The sequence below is a fragment of the Pagrus major genome, chromosome 19 (genome assembly GCF_040436345.1).
Source record: "Pagrus major chromosome 19, Pma_NU_1.0".
Taxonomy (NCBI): Eukaryota; Metazoa; Chordata; class Actinopteri; order Spariformes; family Sparidae; genus Pagrus; species Pagrus major.
The window spans coordinates 5305260-5325189 of record NC_133233.1 but is presented as its reverse complement, the minus strand read 5'-3'; the positions used below and the strand labels follow the sequence as shown (position 1 = coordinate 5325189).

General features: G+C 41.4%; 1 protein-coding gene across 1 annotated transcript in view; it reads right to left on the bottom strand.

Moving 5' to 3' along the window:
* The window catches only part of lancl2 (LanC lantibiotic synthetase component C-like 2 (bacterial)), a 44910-nt gene that overhangs the window by 2492 nt on the left and 22488 nt on the right, over window positions 1-19930 (bottom strand). The window contains exons 6-8 of the mRNA XM_073488766.1: window positions 9705-9887; window positions 1926-2102; window positions 666-738 (exon numbers count right to left, since the gene is read on the bottom strand). Coding sequence (XP_073344867.1) covers window positions 666-738; window positions 1926-2102; window positions 9705-9887 — 433 coding nt within the window. The remainder of the gene's footprint in view (window positions 1-665; window positions 739-1925; window positions 2103-9704; window positions 9888-19930) is intronic.

Sequence of the window (19930 nt, the reverse complement as noted above, 5' to 3'; positions counted from 1 at the left end):
AGCGTCAGATATAGTACTCCATAATGTGTCTGCATTGGTGGGAATCTGAAATTTTCGATTGCATGCAGTCCACTATAACTGCGCGGCATGGGTAGATGATGATATTCATGTCAAATTGCAGTTTGACACATGTTGAAATTTATGTAAAAACTGTGTGGATGTGCTAAGTATAATTTGTGCTTATGGAGGAGGTTGGGCTGGTAGAGGAAGCTGTGGCAGCAAATGTGTTAGATGAGTGGCGAGACACGCCATGTCAAAAAGACTGCCTGCATCAACATAATTGGAGCTGGTAGCCAAGCAGCTAGTGAAAATTCAATTCTTAATTAATACACTTTTTACAAAAGTAAAAAAACAAACATTCATTATTTTGAATGCCAACAAATAAGTGGTATTTTGTATCTCCATTGGCCTGCAGTTTAAAAGCCGTGATTAGACCTTCTGTTTCTGGGCACTCAGTGGTTGATTTCTACTCCAACTCCTCACTGGTAGAATTACACAGGATATTGTGTAATTGGCCGTTGATGAACAGGGAGGTAGCAGCAGATTAATGTTATTATGAAACGTTATTACATTGATTCAAAGGATGTGGTTCTTGCAAGGGAAGAAAAATGTCAAAGCAGTTTTAAGTCAATGCAGTGGAAAGTTGAATAATAAATATCTGATACCTTCAAAAAGAGAGTAGGGTCTGTCTGGAATGCGACAGCCGTGGGTTCCATAGGCCAAACACCACTCAGCAAACTGGACAAAGGTAATAATAATTTGTTTACAGACATCTATGCAGCATTCATCTGTACATGCTTGAGACGATGGAACAAAAAAAAGGAAGAAAGAAACAATCAAGTCATTACTTAATTATGTCATTGTTGTAGACACACATTCAGTGCACCTGATATGTTCTTTAAAAAGAAAATAAATCTTTCGTTAAGCTTTGGTCTTACTTTGATAATTTGGGCTGATGTTCCGAAGATAACTTGATACTAACATGCTTCATTACTGACATTTTAAACAGGACTGTACAAAATATGATGCTATCCAGTCAGTAGACAGTAGACCATTAAACGCACAATACGTAATCTGTTCCACAAGGGGTCTCTCAATCAAAATAAAACACAAGATGTTTGAAGAGTATTGTGCGGGAAGGTCGGGCAGAGCAGGGGTCAAACTCTGCTCAGCTGCTCAGAGCGGCCAGCTCTGAAGGAGAGAGTCAGGTACTTCATAAGGCAGTTCTTGCAGAGTAAAAAAAAGAAAAGAAAAAATGGTACTCAATTAAAAGCCGGCCTCCAATAACGGTATGGTCCACAAGAACAAACTAAAGGGGAAAAACAAGGTTGGATAGACTCCTGATGCAGCTGTATAATGTCACTAATCTAAAGTATAATGGTCCTATTTCAGTAAGTGCGGGTGAATGTGTGTTATTGGCTTAACCAACTGTAGTTTGTAGTAAAATATAAGTGCCAATAGATAGCAGCGGCTACATCTGAAGTAGCCATGGGTTCCAATTTAGTGCAAATGACTAGACTTGCTTGGTTTTAGTAAATACTTGTTAAGCCTTGTTGGGCCATGTCTGACCTTTCTTGCTTGTCATTGTTTGCCGGGCAGAGCAGGGGTCAACCTCTGCTCAGCTGCTCAAAGCAGCCAGCTCTAAAGGAGAGAGTCAGGTGCAGAGCCAGACCTTCTGGGCGAATAAACACCCGCAGTCACATCAGATTCTGCTCTAAACCAGAGCCATTTACTGATAGGAGGACAGCTCAGAGATTACTTTTTACCCCTTGGGATAAAAAGTAAAAACAATCACAATAAAATCAACACCAAATTTGACTTCCTATTATTTCAGTGTAATATTTTCAAAATTTGTTGTCAAGTCGGTATTAAAAAACTTTTTGCTGTTTGTATTCCTGCAGAAGTAGGCTGACTCATGTTCTTACCTTGCAAGAGCGGTACAGATATTTCTTTTCCTGGGTGAGTTTGTAAAGGGACAGGAAAGCGTAGCCATTGCCGGCTGTGCCGTGGCAGATACCATAGCCTTTTCTGAGCAGGCCCCGATGCCAGATCACATCAGCACATTCTGCCGCATCCTTCAAGTACTTCTCCTCTTTAAACACCTGGGAAGACACAGATGAAGCCAAATGAATAGTCAAACCTGAAACAGCAGAGGAGCTAAAGACAACCACTGACATCATTATCTGAAAATTCGTAATGTTGAAAAACTACATTATTTGTATTACTGGCCACTTTTGACCATGTACACCAATGCCTAAAAGGTTATTACAATATTACAATATACATTATTAATGTGGTAAATGACTATTTTAGCTGGGAATGGCTGATTTTTGCTGGAATATCTAGATAGGCATACAGTAGACCATTTTCAGCAACCATCACTTCTATGGTCCAGTGACCCATTGCGTTAGCTTATTCTTGTTAAAAGGCTAATTGATCATTAGAAAACTCTTGTACAATCATGTCAGCACGGCTGAAAACTGTTTTGCTGATTAAAGAAGCAATACATTGTTGAGTATCTGAAGCATCAACATTTGGAGATTCAATCATAGTCTCAAAATAGCCAGAATATAACTCAAATAACTTTCTTCTGAAACTCGTCAGTCTATTCTTGTTCTGAGAAATTAAGGCTTTTCCATTGGAGAAAATTGCCAAGAAACTAAAGATGTCATACAACGGTGTGTACTACTCTGGCTGGCTGGCTCTAACCAAAATAGAAAGAGAAGTGGGAGGCCCTGGTGCACAACTGAGCGAGAGGGCAAATACATTAGACCTCACAGGTCCTCAACTAGCAGCTCAATATCTCAGGATCAAGGTAGAAGAGTTCACGTTGCGATCCCCGTCAAGTAATATCACCAATATTACTTGCAAATTCTACCAAACACTTTGAAGCCAAGCCGAAAGACAAATGATGCCCAGAAACCCAACAAATGGCAGTAGCCCATCAGCCCGGAACAGGAAGAGAGGCCAACACCCGCCCCCAAGGCCAGCTTTGACCATCATATCTCTAAATGTTGAAGGACTGTCTGCAACCAAAGAAGAACTTGTTGCCAAACTCCGCAGAGAGCATCAGTGTGATATTCTCTGCCTTCAAGAAACCCACCGTGGACCCAAACATCCCCACCCTCGAGTGGAAGGCATGACCACCCTCATAGAAAGACCACATGAGAAACATGGAAGCGTCATGCTTGCAAAAAATGGGACAATCATCGAATCAACATCAAAGAGCGATGAAAACAACATTGAGGTCCTAACTGCTGAGCTCAGAGGAATTACCATCACCTCCGTCTACAAACCACCTCCCACACCTTTCCTGATGCCAGAAATACCATCATCTGGGAAAACAAGGATAGTGATTGGAGACTTCAACAGCCACAGCTCACAATGGGGATACGCCAGAAACAGCGCTGATGGAGATGCAGTGGAAGCATGGGCCGAAACCAACCAGCTCTACCTGATCCATGATGCCAAACAACCAAAGTCCTTTAATAGTGGGCGATGGAAAGCCAGCTACAACCCTGATATTGTGTTTGTCAGCCATAGCATCTCTGGATTGAGCAAGAAGCTGGTACTGGAGCCACTGCCAAAAACCCAACACCGCCCCATTGGCCTTACAGTCAATGCTGCAGTTACCCCAGCCACAGTTCCTTTCCGGAGAAGATTCAACTTTGGGAAAGCGAATTGGCCTGGCTTCCACGAAGATCTAGAACAGAAGATCGCCCACCTCCCAGCGGACCCCAGAAACTATGAAATCTTCACCAAGCTAGTGCACCAGGCAGCCCGGAAGAACATCCCAAGAGGCTGCCACACTCAATACATCCGGCCTTGATGCTCCAAGCAGCGAACTATATGAGCAATACCAAAAGCTCTACGAATCTGACCCCTTTGCTGAAAGCACCATCGAAGTAGGTGAGAGACTCATGACTTCCCTATCAGAATGCCGCCAGCGGAAATGGCAAACTCTACTGGAGACAACTGATATGGCAAAAAACAGCAAAGGCATGGAGCCTCATCCGAAAAATCAGCAATGACCCATCAACACCAACACAGCAACAGTACACCACCACGGCCAACCAAGTTGCACATCAGTTGCTGCTCAACGGGAAATCCACCACCAAACAGCACCAAAAGACCAAAAGTAGACCGACTTCAGCACTCCCAAAACACCGGACTGACTGAGCTGTTCTCCCTTGAATAGCTCAATACCAGCATCAAAGCCCTCAAAGGAATAGTTCACTCTAGAACGAAATTCAGTCATTATCGACTCACCCTCATGCTGATGAGAAGTCTGGTATAGTTTCTTATTCCTCAAAGTGCAGCTGGAGACCCGCGGGGGTACCGTCCTGCAGCAAAAATCCATATAACGAGCGTCAATGGTGTCCGAAATGAAAGGGTCCATAAAACTACACAAAAACTTTGTAATATTCCTTCATACTGCTCGTCCGCTGCAATCCAAGTGTCCTGAAGTGGCGACATCCAGAGTTTACTCGAAACGACATCATTTAGTACATTTTTCTAGCCTAAACAGTCACTATACTATATTTGCCTGGAGGCACACTCCCGCGTGCACGCGAGTCTCCCTCACAGTCGCTTGCACTACGGAAGCCGCGCCAGACAAACTCAACGAGAACTCGCGATAGATACACACCGGTATTTATATCGTGCTGTGAGTTTCAAAGTTCCAAATCACTAGTGCAGGCAGATCCCTCTTGTGTTTATGTGTCGTTCGGTCGCTCACAACTGGATGTAAATACCGGTGTGTATCTATCGCGAGTTCTCATTGATCAGTAACACTGGATCGCACTCTCTCCTATAAGGAACATGTCAAAAACACCAAACTGAAAGTTAGCTCCCGAAATAACATCCTCCGGAAGCTGACCAACTCCAAATGGGGAGCCACAGCACACACATTAAGATCTACTGCTCTGGCCCTGTGCTACTTCTCTGCGGAGTATGCATGTCCTGTCTGGGAGAGATCATCCCATGCCAAGAAACTAGACCCAGCGTTGAATAACACCTGCCGCTCAATCACTGGCTGCTTGAAGCCCACCAACATAAACAACCTGCACCTCCTCGCTGGCATTAGCCCTGCTGATGTGAGATGGGGAGTTGCCAGCTGAGTAGAGATGACCAAGGCCACCAGTGATGAACGCCACCTCCTCTACGGACGTGTACCCCCGGCCCAACGGCTGAAGTCCAGGAGAAGCTTTCTCAGCCATGTCCAGCCCCTAATAACATCACAGGAAGAAACCAGACTCCAACTATGGACAAAAAGGCCCCTACTACCCAACTAGTGCAGCTCAAAGGATCTCACAGTGTTCAATAAAAATGCAAAGGACTGTGTAAAGAAATCAAAATTTCAAAGAAACGGAATATCAGCACAAAATATCAGCTATAAAAAATCAGCTTCAACTTAAAAACAAGTGTGAGTCATAAACCTTGTATCATTTAAGTCATACAATATACAAAAACATCTTCCTGACATCTTTTCTCCAGGAACTGATAAAACAGCTAAGAGTTGAGCCCACATAAATGACAAGATGTTCCCACATGCCCAGACCTCATTAGTGGGTAATAAATCGAATCCCGAGCTGACAGATGACCCGTCAGTCAAATATAAAACTGCTGAGACAAACTGAGACACAGTGCAGTTCTTCTGATTACATGTGGTTACAAAAGCTATACTCCCACAGCAGTGTGAGGTCTTCAGTGGCTTCAAACTGGGAGCAGTGCTTTGAAAAGCAGAAGCCTGTGCTCACGGAAGCTGCTGTGTCATGCAAACAAAAGTAACAAGATGGGCAACAAATTATATCCCACAGTCCAAGACCATTCACTAACAGTGGTCCGCAGAGGAGAAACACCGCTGCCACCAACGTAACAGAGACACTCAGGTTCACCTAACAGAGCTGGTTCAATAAGAAAATAATAAACAGAACACAGAGAGCAGCAACAAACTTCCTTTCATTTTCTCTCCCACAACTCTTGCCTCACAGCAATTCAGGGGACACACTACGTTTTAGAGCTCTGGTAGGGGGCCTTTTAAATCATGTTGTTATGATGGTACAGGGCTCAGAGGTCAGTGACTGTCAGCCATCACCGATGGACGATGGCATTGTCTATTGGCCCAAACCTACTCAACACGAAATACATCCTCAATTCGCCTAATGAGATGTGAAAATATTTTTACCGTTTCTACACAGGATTTTCATCCGCTGCTGTTAGCGTTTCTCTGTCAGCTCTCTACCACTCAATGCCTCTCCCATCCCTGCCAGCCTCGTTTTGTTGTCCCCAAATCATAGTCTTGGTCATAGCTATGGCTGAATGATAAATCAATTTTGAATCGAAATTACGATTTGGAACAACACGATTAGCAAATTGCAGAGGCTGCGATTCATTTTGCTGCAGGATGCGTGTCTGACCCATGTTTAAACACGCGGGTCAATGGTTTTACAAATTCATGTCGTCTTCCTACTGTGGCAGTTATGCTCGCCAATCAGAAGTGCTGTGTTCCTCGTGTAACAATCATGCTCACCAATCAGACGTGGCCCAGGGTGACTGTGTATATGCCTACCAACAACAACACATGAAACCCAAGTAAGACTTAAGATTTGTGGTGTGGAAAAATGGTGTCCCCTGATCCAGAAGCAACCTTGGACGATTAGTAACAAAGAAAGGTGTTCTTTGTTATTTGTATTATTATTACTTTATTTATATAACTTCAGTCCCAACTTTTGAGATAATTGTGTTTGAAAAAAATAATAACAGCAATTCACATCTTTAAGTTCTTGTCTTTTCATTAATGTGGTAATGCTCCATAACATGTTTTAAATCTATTTCACAGTGAATATTGAACTGAAGCGTGACTTTAAAAAAAAAATCGCAATCGCAATCGCAATTAGATTATTTTCTCAAAACGTTCAGCCCTAGCCATAGTTGCTGTAAATCACCTCTGTATTGTATTCCCTCTTGTCATACTAACCTCAAATGGTCATGTAGGCTGTGTTCATTCCAAGTTTGGTGTAAAGCCCTCACACTCTCACGTCAGGCAGCCAAATCCAGTCGAGCTGGGCACTGCTGCCTGTGGTGAGTCCACCTGTGATCTGAGGTCCCAATCCAGACAAACTCTAGGGCCACTGGCTCCACGGCTAACTGAGCCATGAGCTATGAGCTAACGATAGCTAAATACAGCCAAGGGTAGCAGTTAAATAGCAGCAGTTGTCAGTTACTCTTGTCACTATATGTTTTTGGAGATACCTTCAAATTAATTGGCCATATGCTACAAATTACACCTTTTGAAATTGTTTAAACCAGAAGTCTTTAACAGGGGGTCCGCAACCCCTAGGGGGTCCGTAGAGGTACTGCAGGGGGGTCGTGAATTTTTTTGGTTGATTCAACAATTTTTTATATTTGTTTAATATTTTTTTTCCCCCAGTTTTTTTTTCCAAAAATTTAAATGTCTTTAAATACGCATAAACGTGAAGCCAACAAATTGTAGCGACTGGATGAATGGAGGCAGAAGATGTTATCTTTCAGTCAGAAATGCACACATTCAGCGACACACAGGAGCTCTCTCAAGCTGGGCACCGGTTCACTCACAGCACAAGACTAGCGTTAAAATGCCGCAGCTCCTATCCACAGCAGCCAACTACTGAGGCCAGTATATTATTATGCCAAGTGTATGGCATTTTAATGAGCGAAAATAGATCGTTTTGTAACTCGACCAAAAAACTCCACAAGCACAAGAGAGATACCCTCCACCTCAGAAACCACCGATGAAAATGCAAGTAGCGAAGCAGCACCTGCTGCTGACGTAGCTGCTGATAAGGGTAAGTGCAAACCAGAGAAGACCCAAAAATAAACAGATAATTATCTTAAGATTTACCTTCAAGGAAACAGATGGCATTGAATTAATAAAAAAAAAAAAAACATGAATCTGTCCATTATTTTAATAGCTCAGTATTGTATCTAAGATAACGGGTATGTTTATGCATGGCAGTGGCACTAATAGGCCATCACTCATTTTCATTTCCACATTTATGTTTAAAATAAAAATGTCGATTTGAGTAGCATGTATGCATGATTATCATGCAATTGACAGACAATGTTGATATTGGCATTGGTTGACAAGGTATGTTTATAAATGGCAGTGGCACAGCGACCCTACTCACTGTACCTTGCACGTTTAAAAAAAACATGAGTATATGAACCTGTGTATTATTTGAACAGCTTAGTATTGAATGCACAATAACAAGGTACATTTATACATGGCACTAGGCCCAGTTTAATATAAAACACAATTTTATACAATATACATAGTAGGCCCTACTATATATATTATATATAGTCAAGGGTCCCTGCTCCATCTCTCCATCAGTTTGGGGGTCCTTGGCCTGAAAAACGTTGAAGACCCCTGGTTTAAACAGTGGATGATCAGAGAGGATGTCATCCTCCTAACTAAATAAAGGCAAACCAGAGCTCTTTGGTTTACACATAAAAATGACTCTTGTGCTCTGCACAATTAACACTGGAATACTACTATATTTTTCATGGAAGTATCCTCTAATTCTGACCTTAATAACTTTGTGTGTGCTTTCTTTTGCGAGTATGTAGTTGTGTCATACCTGCTATGTGTTGATGATGTCTTTTGTTCGGGGCGTTAAGATTAAAAATATGTTTTTGTATGTATCTTGGATGGAATCATAATGATTGGTAAATACCAGAACCTCAGTAACAAGATGAGAAAAATAAAGAATAACCCCACAATGACCTGTTTCAAATGGAATACGTCACCATTTCAGGGGGCATTTAAGGTGAGCTAATTAATCAAGTAGTTGATATAATGACAAGCTCTGCGTTGCATAGCAACATGCAGCCTTTGACATCTTCCTGTAACTAGTGATGCTGTCAGCATTGCTTGTGCAGGAACCAATTACAGCTCAAACAGTTTATAACTGCTCTCTATGAAAACAGATTTCAATTATTATTGTTTATTGAAACAATGATTTCATGAACATGCTCAAGATTTCTGAAACAAACCCATCATGCGCTGTAGATCATTGTTTGGTGGAGACTAGAAATTACAACAGTAATGCAGCCATTGAAATGCTCCTCCTATGAAAACAAATGAAGATCTGTTGTGTGTTCTGTTAGTAGTGAGACAGGGATAAGCAATCATGTCTCCCATTGTGCTTTGTTCTCTGTGTGGTGCCAAAGAGTCGCTGCATTAGTGAGAAAAATGCCAATGCCAGAAAAGCAGCACATTAGCTGCCAAGTAGCTCCCTAATGGGCCAAGAAAAGAAGAAATTTGACCACAATGCATTACTGCAGTGTGTGTGTGTGTATGTGTGTATAAACAGCTAGGTATTGGAATGAAAGCCAGCTGGTGTTTAGTCAGGAGGGAAGTATTCATATCCCTCTTTGTCATTATCTTCTCTTTAGTTCAACAGTGAGAGGATGAAGTGTGTATTTAATCAAATAAATCAACCACTTTTAAAACTCTTCTCTTGAAAATGGCAACATACTGTGTATTTAACACAATATAATGTACATGCAGTGCTGAGCCATGCCACAAGGTGTCAGTGTTGTTCTTGTGTTTCAGATAGACAGGGCGGTTTCATAAAGCTTTGGTCTGGTGAGTTCAGAAGGACACATATGTTATTGAACTGTTGTTACGAAAAATACACCACAACATAAAACAGACTCACCTTATGAGCCATGATAAGCATATGGATGACACCGGGGGCTCCATGGCACCAGTGAACCAGCCGGTCACTCTCGTTACTCAGCGATGATGGGAAGTTCCCCGAACGAAACTTCTTGTGGCGGATGTAGTCGATGCCAGGACGGACCAACTCTGAAAGAATGTCTGAGTGGACCTTTGCTCCTGGCTGGAGAGACACAGAAATAGTTCAGTGTCATTTCTACTGGTTGACTGTGTGTCAGTTAATACTGGTCTGCTTTGGCAACATGACACATTTTGTATATATACATGGGGCTGAAGTCAGACCAGGAGACAGAAGAGTTAGAATTTGGGTAACAGAGTTTAACAAATAATAATGATTGAATGATGAATCTGTATGATTAAAACCCATAATGCAGCAATGTTATTGCTGAATGACTCAAACAGGCAACCCAAGCCGCCAAACTTAAAGGTGTATCTGTCTGTGGGAAGATGTTATGGCTTCAGATATACCTTTACAATAACAAGTGAATTTTACATTTTGCTGCTCTGGGTAAATATACCTGATGGTATAGATAGCGAAGCAGGGATAAAAGCCTTATGTGAGCCATGAGTAAAAAAAACACAAGTTCACCTGACCCACCATAGCAAGCCAGGCCTGGAACACAACCCAGTCAAGTCCAGTGGACATCGCAACGTCCCTGGTTCAAGCACACGTCAACTCACAATTGTACTTAAGATTCAATACTTTATTGCCATATCAACATAATTGAATGGAATTTATCTTGGCGAGCTCACCCAAACACAGAAAAGTGAACCACTCACTTGTAAAATAAAATACATTAAATACATTAAAAGAGTGTGAACAGATAAGAAAAAAAAATCTGATTAATAAAATAAATATATAAATACAATAAAATGGTATGGACAGAAACACGCACACTAGCACCCATTTCAGGGATGGGTTAGGGTTAGCCCCACCAACAACCCACTAGATAAAGTGCATCAAGTGCATTAAGTGCATAGTAAAGCAAAAACATTTGCCACTTGCCCAATAATTAAAATTTACTAAATTGCCTGCAGGGTTGACTTAAGACTGTTAAGAAGGCGGACAGCTTCAGGATATGTGCTTTTCTGAAATGTGGTTGTTCTTGTCAGAATACTTTTAGTCTTTTGTGAGAGGGGAGAAAATTGAAAAGGCTGTTAGCTGGGTGGAAGGAGTCCTTTAAAAACTTAAGGCCCTTTTTTTTGTAGTCTAAGCACTGTAGATTTCTGCTACAGGCGGAAGGTCACAACCAGTGATTTTTGATGCAGGGCCCACCACCTTATCGTCTCTCATCCTCTGCTGACCTATTTCCAAACCAGTAATTACAAAGGTAAGGATTCTCTCTGCTGCTGCTCGATAAAACAGCACCAAAAAATTGCTGGAAACACCACATTTTTTCAATTCTCTTTAAAAGAAAATTCTCTGATGAGTTTTCCTCAAAATAATCTTGCTGTTATCCCCTCATTTCAAAGTAGAAGAGATTGTCACTGCCAGAAATTTGTAGCTGTCCACATGTTGTACCTCTGTGTTGTTGATGATCAAGGGTAGGTGGTCCACATGGCTCCTGCTGAAGCCCACTACTAACTCCTTGGTTTTAGAAACATTCAGTTACAGTTTGTTTGTGTTGCACAAGTCCACCAGAGATTAAATCTCACTCATAAATGCAGTTTCATCATTTCTGGAAATCAAACCCACTACTGTAGTATAGTCAACAAATCTGAACATGCTAACAGACTGACAGTGTGAAATACAGTCATTTGTATACAGTGAGTACAGGAGTGGAGAGAGTACACACCCCTGTGGGGCACTTCTCAAAAAAATTAAGGAAACACTTCAATCACACATCAGATCTTGATGAACAGTTATTCAAGTTGAAAATCTTTACTGATGTACATTGTATACTTTGTTGAGAACAAAAATGACGTAACAGTGGTCAACGGAAACCAAATTCATCAAACTATTGAGGGCTGGATTCAAAATCACATGTAAAATCAAAGTAAAAAATTAACATCACAGGCTGATCCAACTTGCATGAATTTTATCACGGCACCTCATAATGTGATTCAGTAGTGTGTATGGCCCCCGGGTGCCTGTAAGCACTCCCGACAACGTCTGGGGACCCTCCTGAAGAGTCGGCGGATGGTGTCCTGGGGATCTCCTCCCAGACCTGGATCAGGGTATCAGTGAGCTCCTGGACAGTCTGTGGCCGTACTTGCCGTTGGATGCATACATAACATCCCATAGGTGTTCAATTGGATTTAGGTCAGGGGAGCAACAGGGCCAGTCAATGGCATCAATGCCTTTGTCATCCAGGAACTACCTACACTCTCTGGCCACATGAGGCCTGACATTGTCCTGCACTAGGAGGAACCCAGGGCCCACTGAACCAGCGTAAGGTCTGACACCCACTCTCGGCACTTCATCCCGTTACATAACAGCAGTCAGGGTACCGTTGGCAATGACATGGAGGTCTGTGTGACCCTCCAAGGATATGCCTCCCCAGACCATCACTGACCCACCACCAACTGGTCATGCTGGATTATGTTACAGGCAGCATAACGTTCACCATGCTGTCTGTCACATGTGCTCAGTGTGAACTTGCTTTCATCTGCAAAGAAAACAGGGCGCCAATGGCAGACCTGCCAATTCTGGTGTTCTCTGACAAATGCCAATTGAACTACACGTTGCTGGGCTGTGAGCACAGGTTACACTAGAGGACGTCGGGCCCTCATGCCACCCTCATGGAGTCTGTTTCTGACAGTTTGTTCAGAAACATGCACACCAGTAGCCTGCTGGAGGTCATTTTGTAGGGCTCTGGCAGGGCTCCTCCTGTTCCTCCTCGCACAAAGGAGCAGATACCGGTCCTGCTGCTGGGTTGAAGCCCTTCTACGGTCCTGTCCAGCTCTCTTTGTGTAACGGCTGGTCTCCTCCATGCTCTTGAGATTGTGCTGGGAGACACACAAACCTTCTTGCGACCGCATGTATGGATGTGGCATCCTGGAGGAGCTGGACTACCTGTGCAACCTGATTGGGCTGCAGGTACCACCTCATGCTACCAGTAGTGACAAGGACACTAGCAGAACACAAAACTAGAAAGAATCAGTCAGGAAGGATAAGGAGAGAGCAATTGTCTGTGGCCACCACATGCAAAACCATTCCCTTTTGGGGGGTTGTCTTGCTTGAGCTTCTCCATTGCACCTGTTGTCACTTTCTTTGCACCAAAGCAGGTGAAACTGATTCACAATCACTTGTGCTTCCTAAATGGACAGATTGATATCCCTGAAGTTTAACTGACTTGGTGCTATAATGTGACTTTAAGTGTACCCTTAATCTTTTTGAGCAGTAAGACAGAAACAAAGCAGCACTGCTGAGTGTCAACCAAAACAACTATCAGCCCTGGTTGGTGGCTAATTAGCCAAGAAGAAAAACAATATAAAAAAGAGCAGGGACAAAACTAGTGCTCTTTTGCAGACATGCTACCATTTAATGAAACTTCCAGTTGAGGACCTATGAGGTCTCCATTTCTCAGACAAGAGACTCTTACGTACTTGTCCTCTAGCTCAGTTGTACACCAGGGTCTCCCACTTCTCTTTCTATTCTATTCTAGTTAGAGCCACATTGTGCTGTTCTTTGAAGGGAGAACAAGAATAGACTGATGAGTTTCAGAGGAAAGTTCTTTTTTCCTGGCCATTTTGAGACTAGTTAAACCCACAAGTGCTGATTCTCCAGTTACTCAACTAACTAAGGAGGGTCAGTTTTATTGCTTCTGAAAACAGCACAACAGTTTTCAACTGTACTGACATGACGGTACAAGAGTTTTCTAACGGTCATTGAGGGCTCTATCTTACGCCTGGCGCAAGGTGGCGCGTAAATAGCAAATGTACTTGAGCCCACCTGTGCGCCCCTGGGCATGTTAGTCATAAAGTGAGGTGTGGTCAAGCACACTGATGGCGGTTTGCTATCTTGAGGCAGCAGAAAGCGACAGCAAAACCAACAAAAAGTTGGTCTAAAGTCAAAAGCACAATGCATTATTCAGACAGTAAGATGTGCCTACACAGGCCGGTTCACACCATGCATACACTCTGATTTTATGATTTGAAAGGCTTCTTTCAGTTATTATAAACATTTCCATGAACGCAGTAATGTACTGTAATAAATATGGTGGCACATTTAATCAACAAAACTAAAAGCTGGAGAGGAAACTCTCCCCGAACATTTTAGACAGGATCTCAGGATTAATCAGGACAGCTGCTTCACTCCAAACTATTTTACTGTATGAATCTGGACTGTGTGTGACCTTTCGATGTGGAGAAGACAGAACATTAACATGAGATATTAACCGATCTTGTCGGCGAGTCAGGAGTTTTAAATAATCAATTAAGTTTATTGGCGATTCCTTGTGCACAATGTCCATATTAATGTACAGATCGTATCTGCTGCTGGAGGATGGATGCAGATAATGTCATTAATATTTTCCTCATTTAGGACGCATTTCACCCTCTCATTCCACCCGTTATTGATCCCGTGCCGCCTGATCCATGGACTGAGAATTGCGCACACACAGATGGGCGCGCAGCAGCTCAGTTAAGTATCATTGTATTTTTTCATATGCAGTCGAACAGAGTTGTTGATGGGAAGGAAGATTGTGAAACAGCGAGGCAGAAGGTCCAGCAACCGAGGACCACATACATGTCACTGAAGCAAGTGCTGCTGTTTAACATGCCAGGCCCTGGCACACCTGGCTCCTAAAGGGAATGGGAGATGACACGATTGGTTTGATCCATGTTCCGCCCAAAACACACCCATAACTAATAGGCCAAATACAAGCCCTTTGTGCCATTCACCGCACTTTGCACCTAGATTATCCACCGTTTAACTAGCAAAATGGACTTGGACATGCCCTTAATCCTTTAGCGCCTTGCACTTCAAACTATGCGCTCCAGACCGTCTAAATAGGGCCCTAAGTCTTTTAAAGAGGTCATATTATGCTAATTTTCAGGTTCATACTTTTATTTGGGGGTCCTAGTAGAATAGGTTTACATACTTTATTTTTCAAAAAACATAATTTTTCTCATATGGTACATTGCTGCAGCATCCCTTTTCACACTGTGTCTTGTACGCTCTGTTTTAGCTACAGAGTGAGACATCTTGCCCCTGTTCAATCTTTGGTGAGAGTTGCACATGTGCATTACTTAACGGGCAGGATGTAGCCAATCAGAGGCAGAGTAGGACGGGTCATGCCGAGCAAGGTAGTGTGATCCAAAATAACACCGCTACAGCTGTAGCAACTGTATGTCTGCTGACTGACTGGAGTGTATATATTCTATAACAAATATATAAAAATATATATATTTTTTTTAAGTACTTTATTTATTCATTTTCAAAACATCCAGGTACATAACAACCCAAACAATTACCCCTTCTTTCCCACCCCCCTCCCCCAAAGTAGGTTAGGGAGAAAAAGAAAGAAAAAAGACAGATAAAAGGAAAAAAAAAGAAGAAAGAAAGAAAGAAAAAAAAAAAAAAAAAAAAAAGGGTGAAAGTTGTACTCTACTGTATTACAGTTTCTATGGCCATCCATGACTGTATACAATTATATACATTTGTGTAAATTATGGACAAATAAATACTCAAACATAATCAAGAAATCAAGGTGTCATGAGGGTCCTCTCAGCTGTGTGATGTGATCAAGAAATGGTTGCCATATTTGATGGAATCTGTCTGATTTTCCTAATAACTCAAATCGAATTTTTTCCATATATAAAATATTTGAGAACTCAGTGAGCCAGGCTTCAAAACATGGGGATGTTTCTTTGTTCCAGACTTTAAGAATAATTTTCTTTGCAACAACCATTCCATACTGTATTGATAAGGCTTTCCAGCGACTAAGAGTATCAAGCTGGTGAGACCAGCCAAAGATACCTGTCTCTGGGTCTGGCGTGAGATCATATCCGTAAACCTCAGAGTAGAAATGGAAAACATCATGCCAAAATCTACCAAGTTTGTTACAAAACCAGAACATGTGTGCCAGTGTACCATCAGTCTGTTTACATTTTACACATAATGGTGAAGTGGATGCATAGAATGAATGCAGTTTAACATGTGAATAATGGAGTCTATGTATAACCTTATACTGTATTAGCTGATGTCTTGAATTAACTGAACATGTATGTATGCTATGAAGACATTTACGCCATGCATCTTCTGAAATGGTGGTACCTATATCCTTCTCCCAGGACTCTCTCAGATATTGCGTACTTGGAGCAGTTTGAACTGCAAACACATTTACAAACATGGACACCAGCTTTTTGGTCTCAGGTTTCTTTGTTATAAGAGAGTAGATTTCATCTGGCGAGTTATAGGTTTCAAAGTTTGAGATGTTTGCTCTAGTATAGTTCCTGATTTGCAAGTATCTGAAAAAGTGAGATGCTTGTAAATCAAATTTTCTTTTAAGTTGGTCAAATGAGGCAAAAACATTGTCAATATACAAATCTTTCAGAGTAACCAGACCTTTCCCTCTCCAGGAAGAGAAAACAGAATCTGACTGAGAGGGGCGAAATGCATGATTGTGACAAATGGGGGCAAAAATAGAAGTGTTAGTTAAATTAAATGTTTTTTTAATCTGGTACCACACCTTTAATGAATGTTCTACTATAACCCCAATCCCTTTAAATGGTCCAGGCCTTCTCTTTGCTGTATTGAGTAGTGCTGGGAGGGAGGTACCAGTGAGGTCCTGTTCTATGGCAAGCCATGATGGTGTAGTAGCATTAAGTTCTGTCGGATAAGCTTGCTGCCAATACACAAGTGCTCGTGCATTAGCTGCCCAATAATAATGTTGAAATAAAGGGAGCGTCAGTCCACCCAGTTCCTTTGGCTTACAGAGGTGCTTCTTACTTATTCGATGTGGTTTGTATCCCCAAACGAAAGGCATAGTGATTGAGTCCAATGTTTTAAAAATTTTTTTAGACAGAAAGATGGGTACATTCTGAAATATGTATAGGAATCTAGGTAAGGTCACCATTTTTATAGCATTAATTCTGCCGATCATTGACATGGGCAGTGTTCGCCAAAGTTCAATATCAGTTTTAAGTTTATCAATCAGAGCCTTGTAGTTCAGTGTATAGAGCTGATCAAATTGTTTGGGGATTGTAGTGCCAAGATATTTAACATGGGTGGTCCCCTTTACGGGTAGATTTCTGAGAAAGTTGGGATTTAAGTCCTCACTCAGAGGCATAAATTCACATTTCTGCCAGTTTACAGTATATCCTGATAGCTTACCAAAGGTTTTAATTTGATCCAATAAAGCTGGAAAAGATTTTTCAGGCTGCGACAAGAACAGGATCACGTCATCAGCGTACAACGCTATATAATGATCTAATTTACCCAGATGTATAGGGATAATTTTTGGATTACATCTAATACTTATTGCAAGGGGCTCAATACACAAAGCAAACAACAGAGGGCTTAGGGGGCAACCCTGTCTAACACCACGGTGCAGGTTGAAAGGGTGAGATCTGTCTGAGTTGGTAAGGATTGATGCAGTTGGATACGCATAAAGCATCTCTACCCATGAGCTAAAACTTTCACCCAGGCCAAATTCTCTGATTGTTAAAAGCATATATTTCCAATCTACCTGATCAAATGCCTTGTGCGCGTCAAGTGTAAGTATTGCAGATTTTGACTTGTTTTGTTTGCTATATACAATATTCAGTAATCTACGGACATTAAAAAAAGAAAATCTCCTGGGAATAAACCCCACCTGGTCTGGGTGTATAATAGTTGCAACATGTTTATTCAATCTATTAGCTAGGATTTTGGAAAAGACTTTGAGGTCACTCCCGAGAAGAGCAATAGGCCGATAAGATGATGGATCAGTCTGATCTTTATCTTTTTTCATTATTAAAGAGATGTTTGACGTATATAATGAGTCTGGTAGTTTTTTATTCCTTATCGATTCTTTAAACATTCTCAATAATAGAGGGGCCACATCATCAATAAATGCTTTATAAAAGTCAATGCCCAGGCCATCAGGACCAGGTGACTTTCCACTCGGAAAATCCTTTATAGCCGTGATAACCTCCTGTAAAGTAATTTCCGCATTGAGTTCATTTTGTGCATCACAGTCTATTTTAGGAAGCGAAAGGGAGCGCAAGAATTGAAGAGTATCCCCTTCTGTTGCGGAGGTTTGGGATTTATATAAATTTTCATAAAAGTCCCTGAAGCACTTATTAATTTCAACAGGGTCTGTAACAATAGAGCTTGTCTGACTTTTAATTTCGTGAATAGCCCTGCTAGCTTGTGCTCCTCGTAGCTGGCGTGAAAGAAGAGGGCCAGGTTTATCTCCCAATTCAAAATGTTTGTGCCTCACTTTCAACAACAAAGTATTAATTTGTTGAGAGAGAATACAGTTATATTCATGCTTTAACTTAACGATTTCCTTCAATAAAGGTGAGGATGGAGCCTCTCTATACTGTTTTTCAAGGAGGGTAAGCTGTGGATCTATAACTGATAATCTCTGTCTCCTCTGTTTTTTTTGTGCAGTTTCATAGGATATGACAAAACCTCTTATCACAACCTTAAAGGCCTCCCACAGTGTTGAATTAAAAATATATATTTATATAACCCCTGTTACATATAGACGCACAAGTTACGGAAGTAAAGGCTCAACTCCAAACCAGGCATTTCAGGCAGTGCAGGAGCAGTGTTTTCTGTGAGAGAGAGTAACTCCCTTTGGCGTGGACCAGAAGGCTTGTTCTTTGTCCATGTGATCAGCAGCAAACTTAAGTCAAGCTTTAAGGTGCCGCGTCTGGATCAAGAGCTTCTTTCTTGTACGGCAGCCTCTCAGCTCATGTTGATACAAAACACAGACTTGCTTTTTGGTGGTTTTTGGTTGACTCTTGACCATCCTGACTAGTTTTCTCTCAGCAGCAGGTGATAGTTGTTTTTTCTTTCTGATCGTGGCAGTGACACAACTGTGCAATGCACTTTATACTTACAAACAGTTGTTTGTATAGTTGATCTTGGGACCTTTATCTGGCTCCAAGTGACTTTCCTGACTTGTTCAAATCAATAATTCAGATCAATGCTGAGCTCCTTAGACTTTCCCATTGTAGTGTTTGTGGCTGAGTCTAATGGCTGTATCAACCAAGCCCTATTAAAATGGACCCAGAAAAGTCATCAGCTGTTATCAATCAGAATCACTCAGAAGAAGTTAAGATGCAACAAAGAACATTTGATTCACACAATTATAACTTTAATCACCACTTGATCTTTCAAGTTACTGTATGTATATTTTTGAGCCAGCAGATTTGGTCACATTTTCAGAAGACCTATAACAAATTCATTATTGAACCAAACTTCATGAATGTTTTTGTGACACAGTAGTTTGTGTTCCACTCATTCGTCACCGAACAATGAGAGCTGTAGAAATCATGGAACTCAAGACTGCCATGATATACAGTTAGGTCCGGAAATATTTGGACAGTGACACCATTTTCATAATTTTGGCCCTGTACGCTACCACAATGGATTTGAAATGAAATAATCCAGATGAAATTGAAGTGCAGACTTTCAGCTTTAATTTGAGGGTATTTACATCAAAACTGGAGGAAGGGTTAAGGAATTGCAAAAATGTTCATACATAGTACCCTCATTTCAAGAGACCTAAAGTCAAAAGCTGTTTCATGAGCAGGTGTGGGCTATTTCCTAGTTATTTCATCATCAAGTAAGCAGGTAAAAGGTCTGGAGTTGATTTCAGGTGTGGCATTTTCATTTGGAAGCTGTTGCTGCGAATCCACAACACACGGTCAAAGGAGCTCTCAATGCAAGTGAAACAGGCAACATGTATAAAAATGTTTGCAATTCCTAAACCCTTTCTTCAATTTTGATGTAAATACCCAAATTAATGAGATAACTACATTTGGAACACATATGGTGGCAAGCACAGAACAGGCATGTTGGCTGAGGTGAAGTGGCTGGTTTACACACTAACAAAGTCCAACAATTCAAATCTGCATCTTTCTGTACTTAAGATTAAAGCCTCAGCAAAGACAAAAAAACACATCTACCATATTATTTCCATCAGCAATCAGAGATTGATTAACCACACTAGCATGAAAACATTTGCAGAAGCTACAGAACTAAAAGGATTAATGTCTTTGACAAAGGCTGTCTTCACTGCATCATTACTACAGGGAATTTGGAAT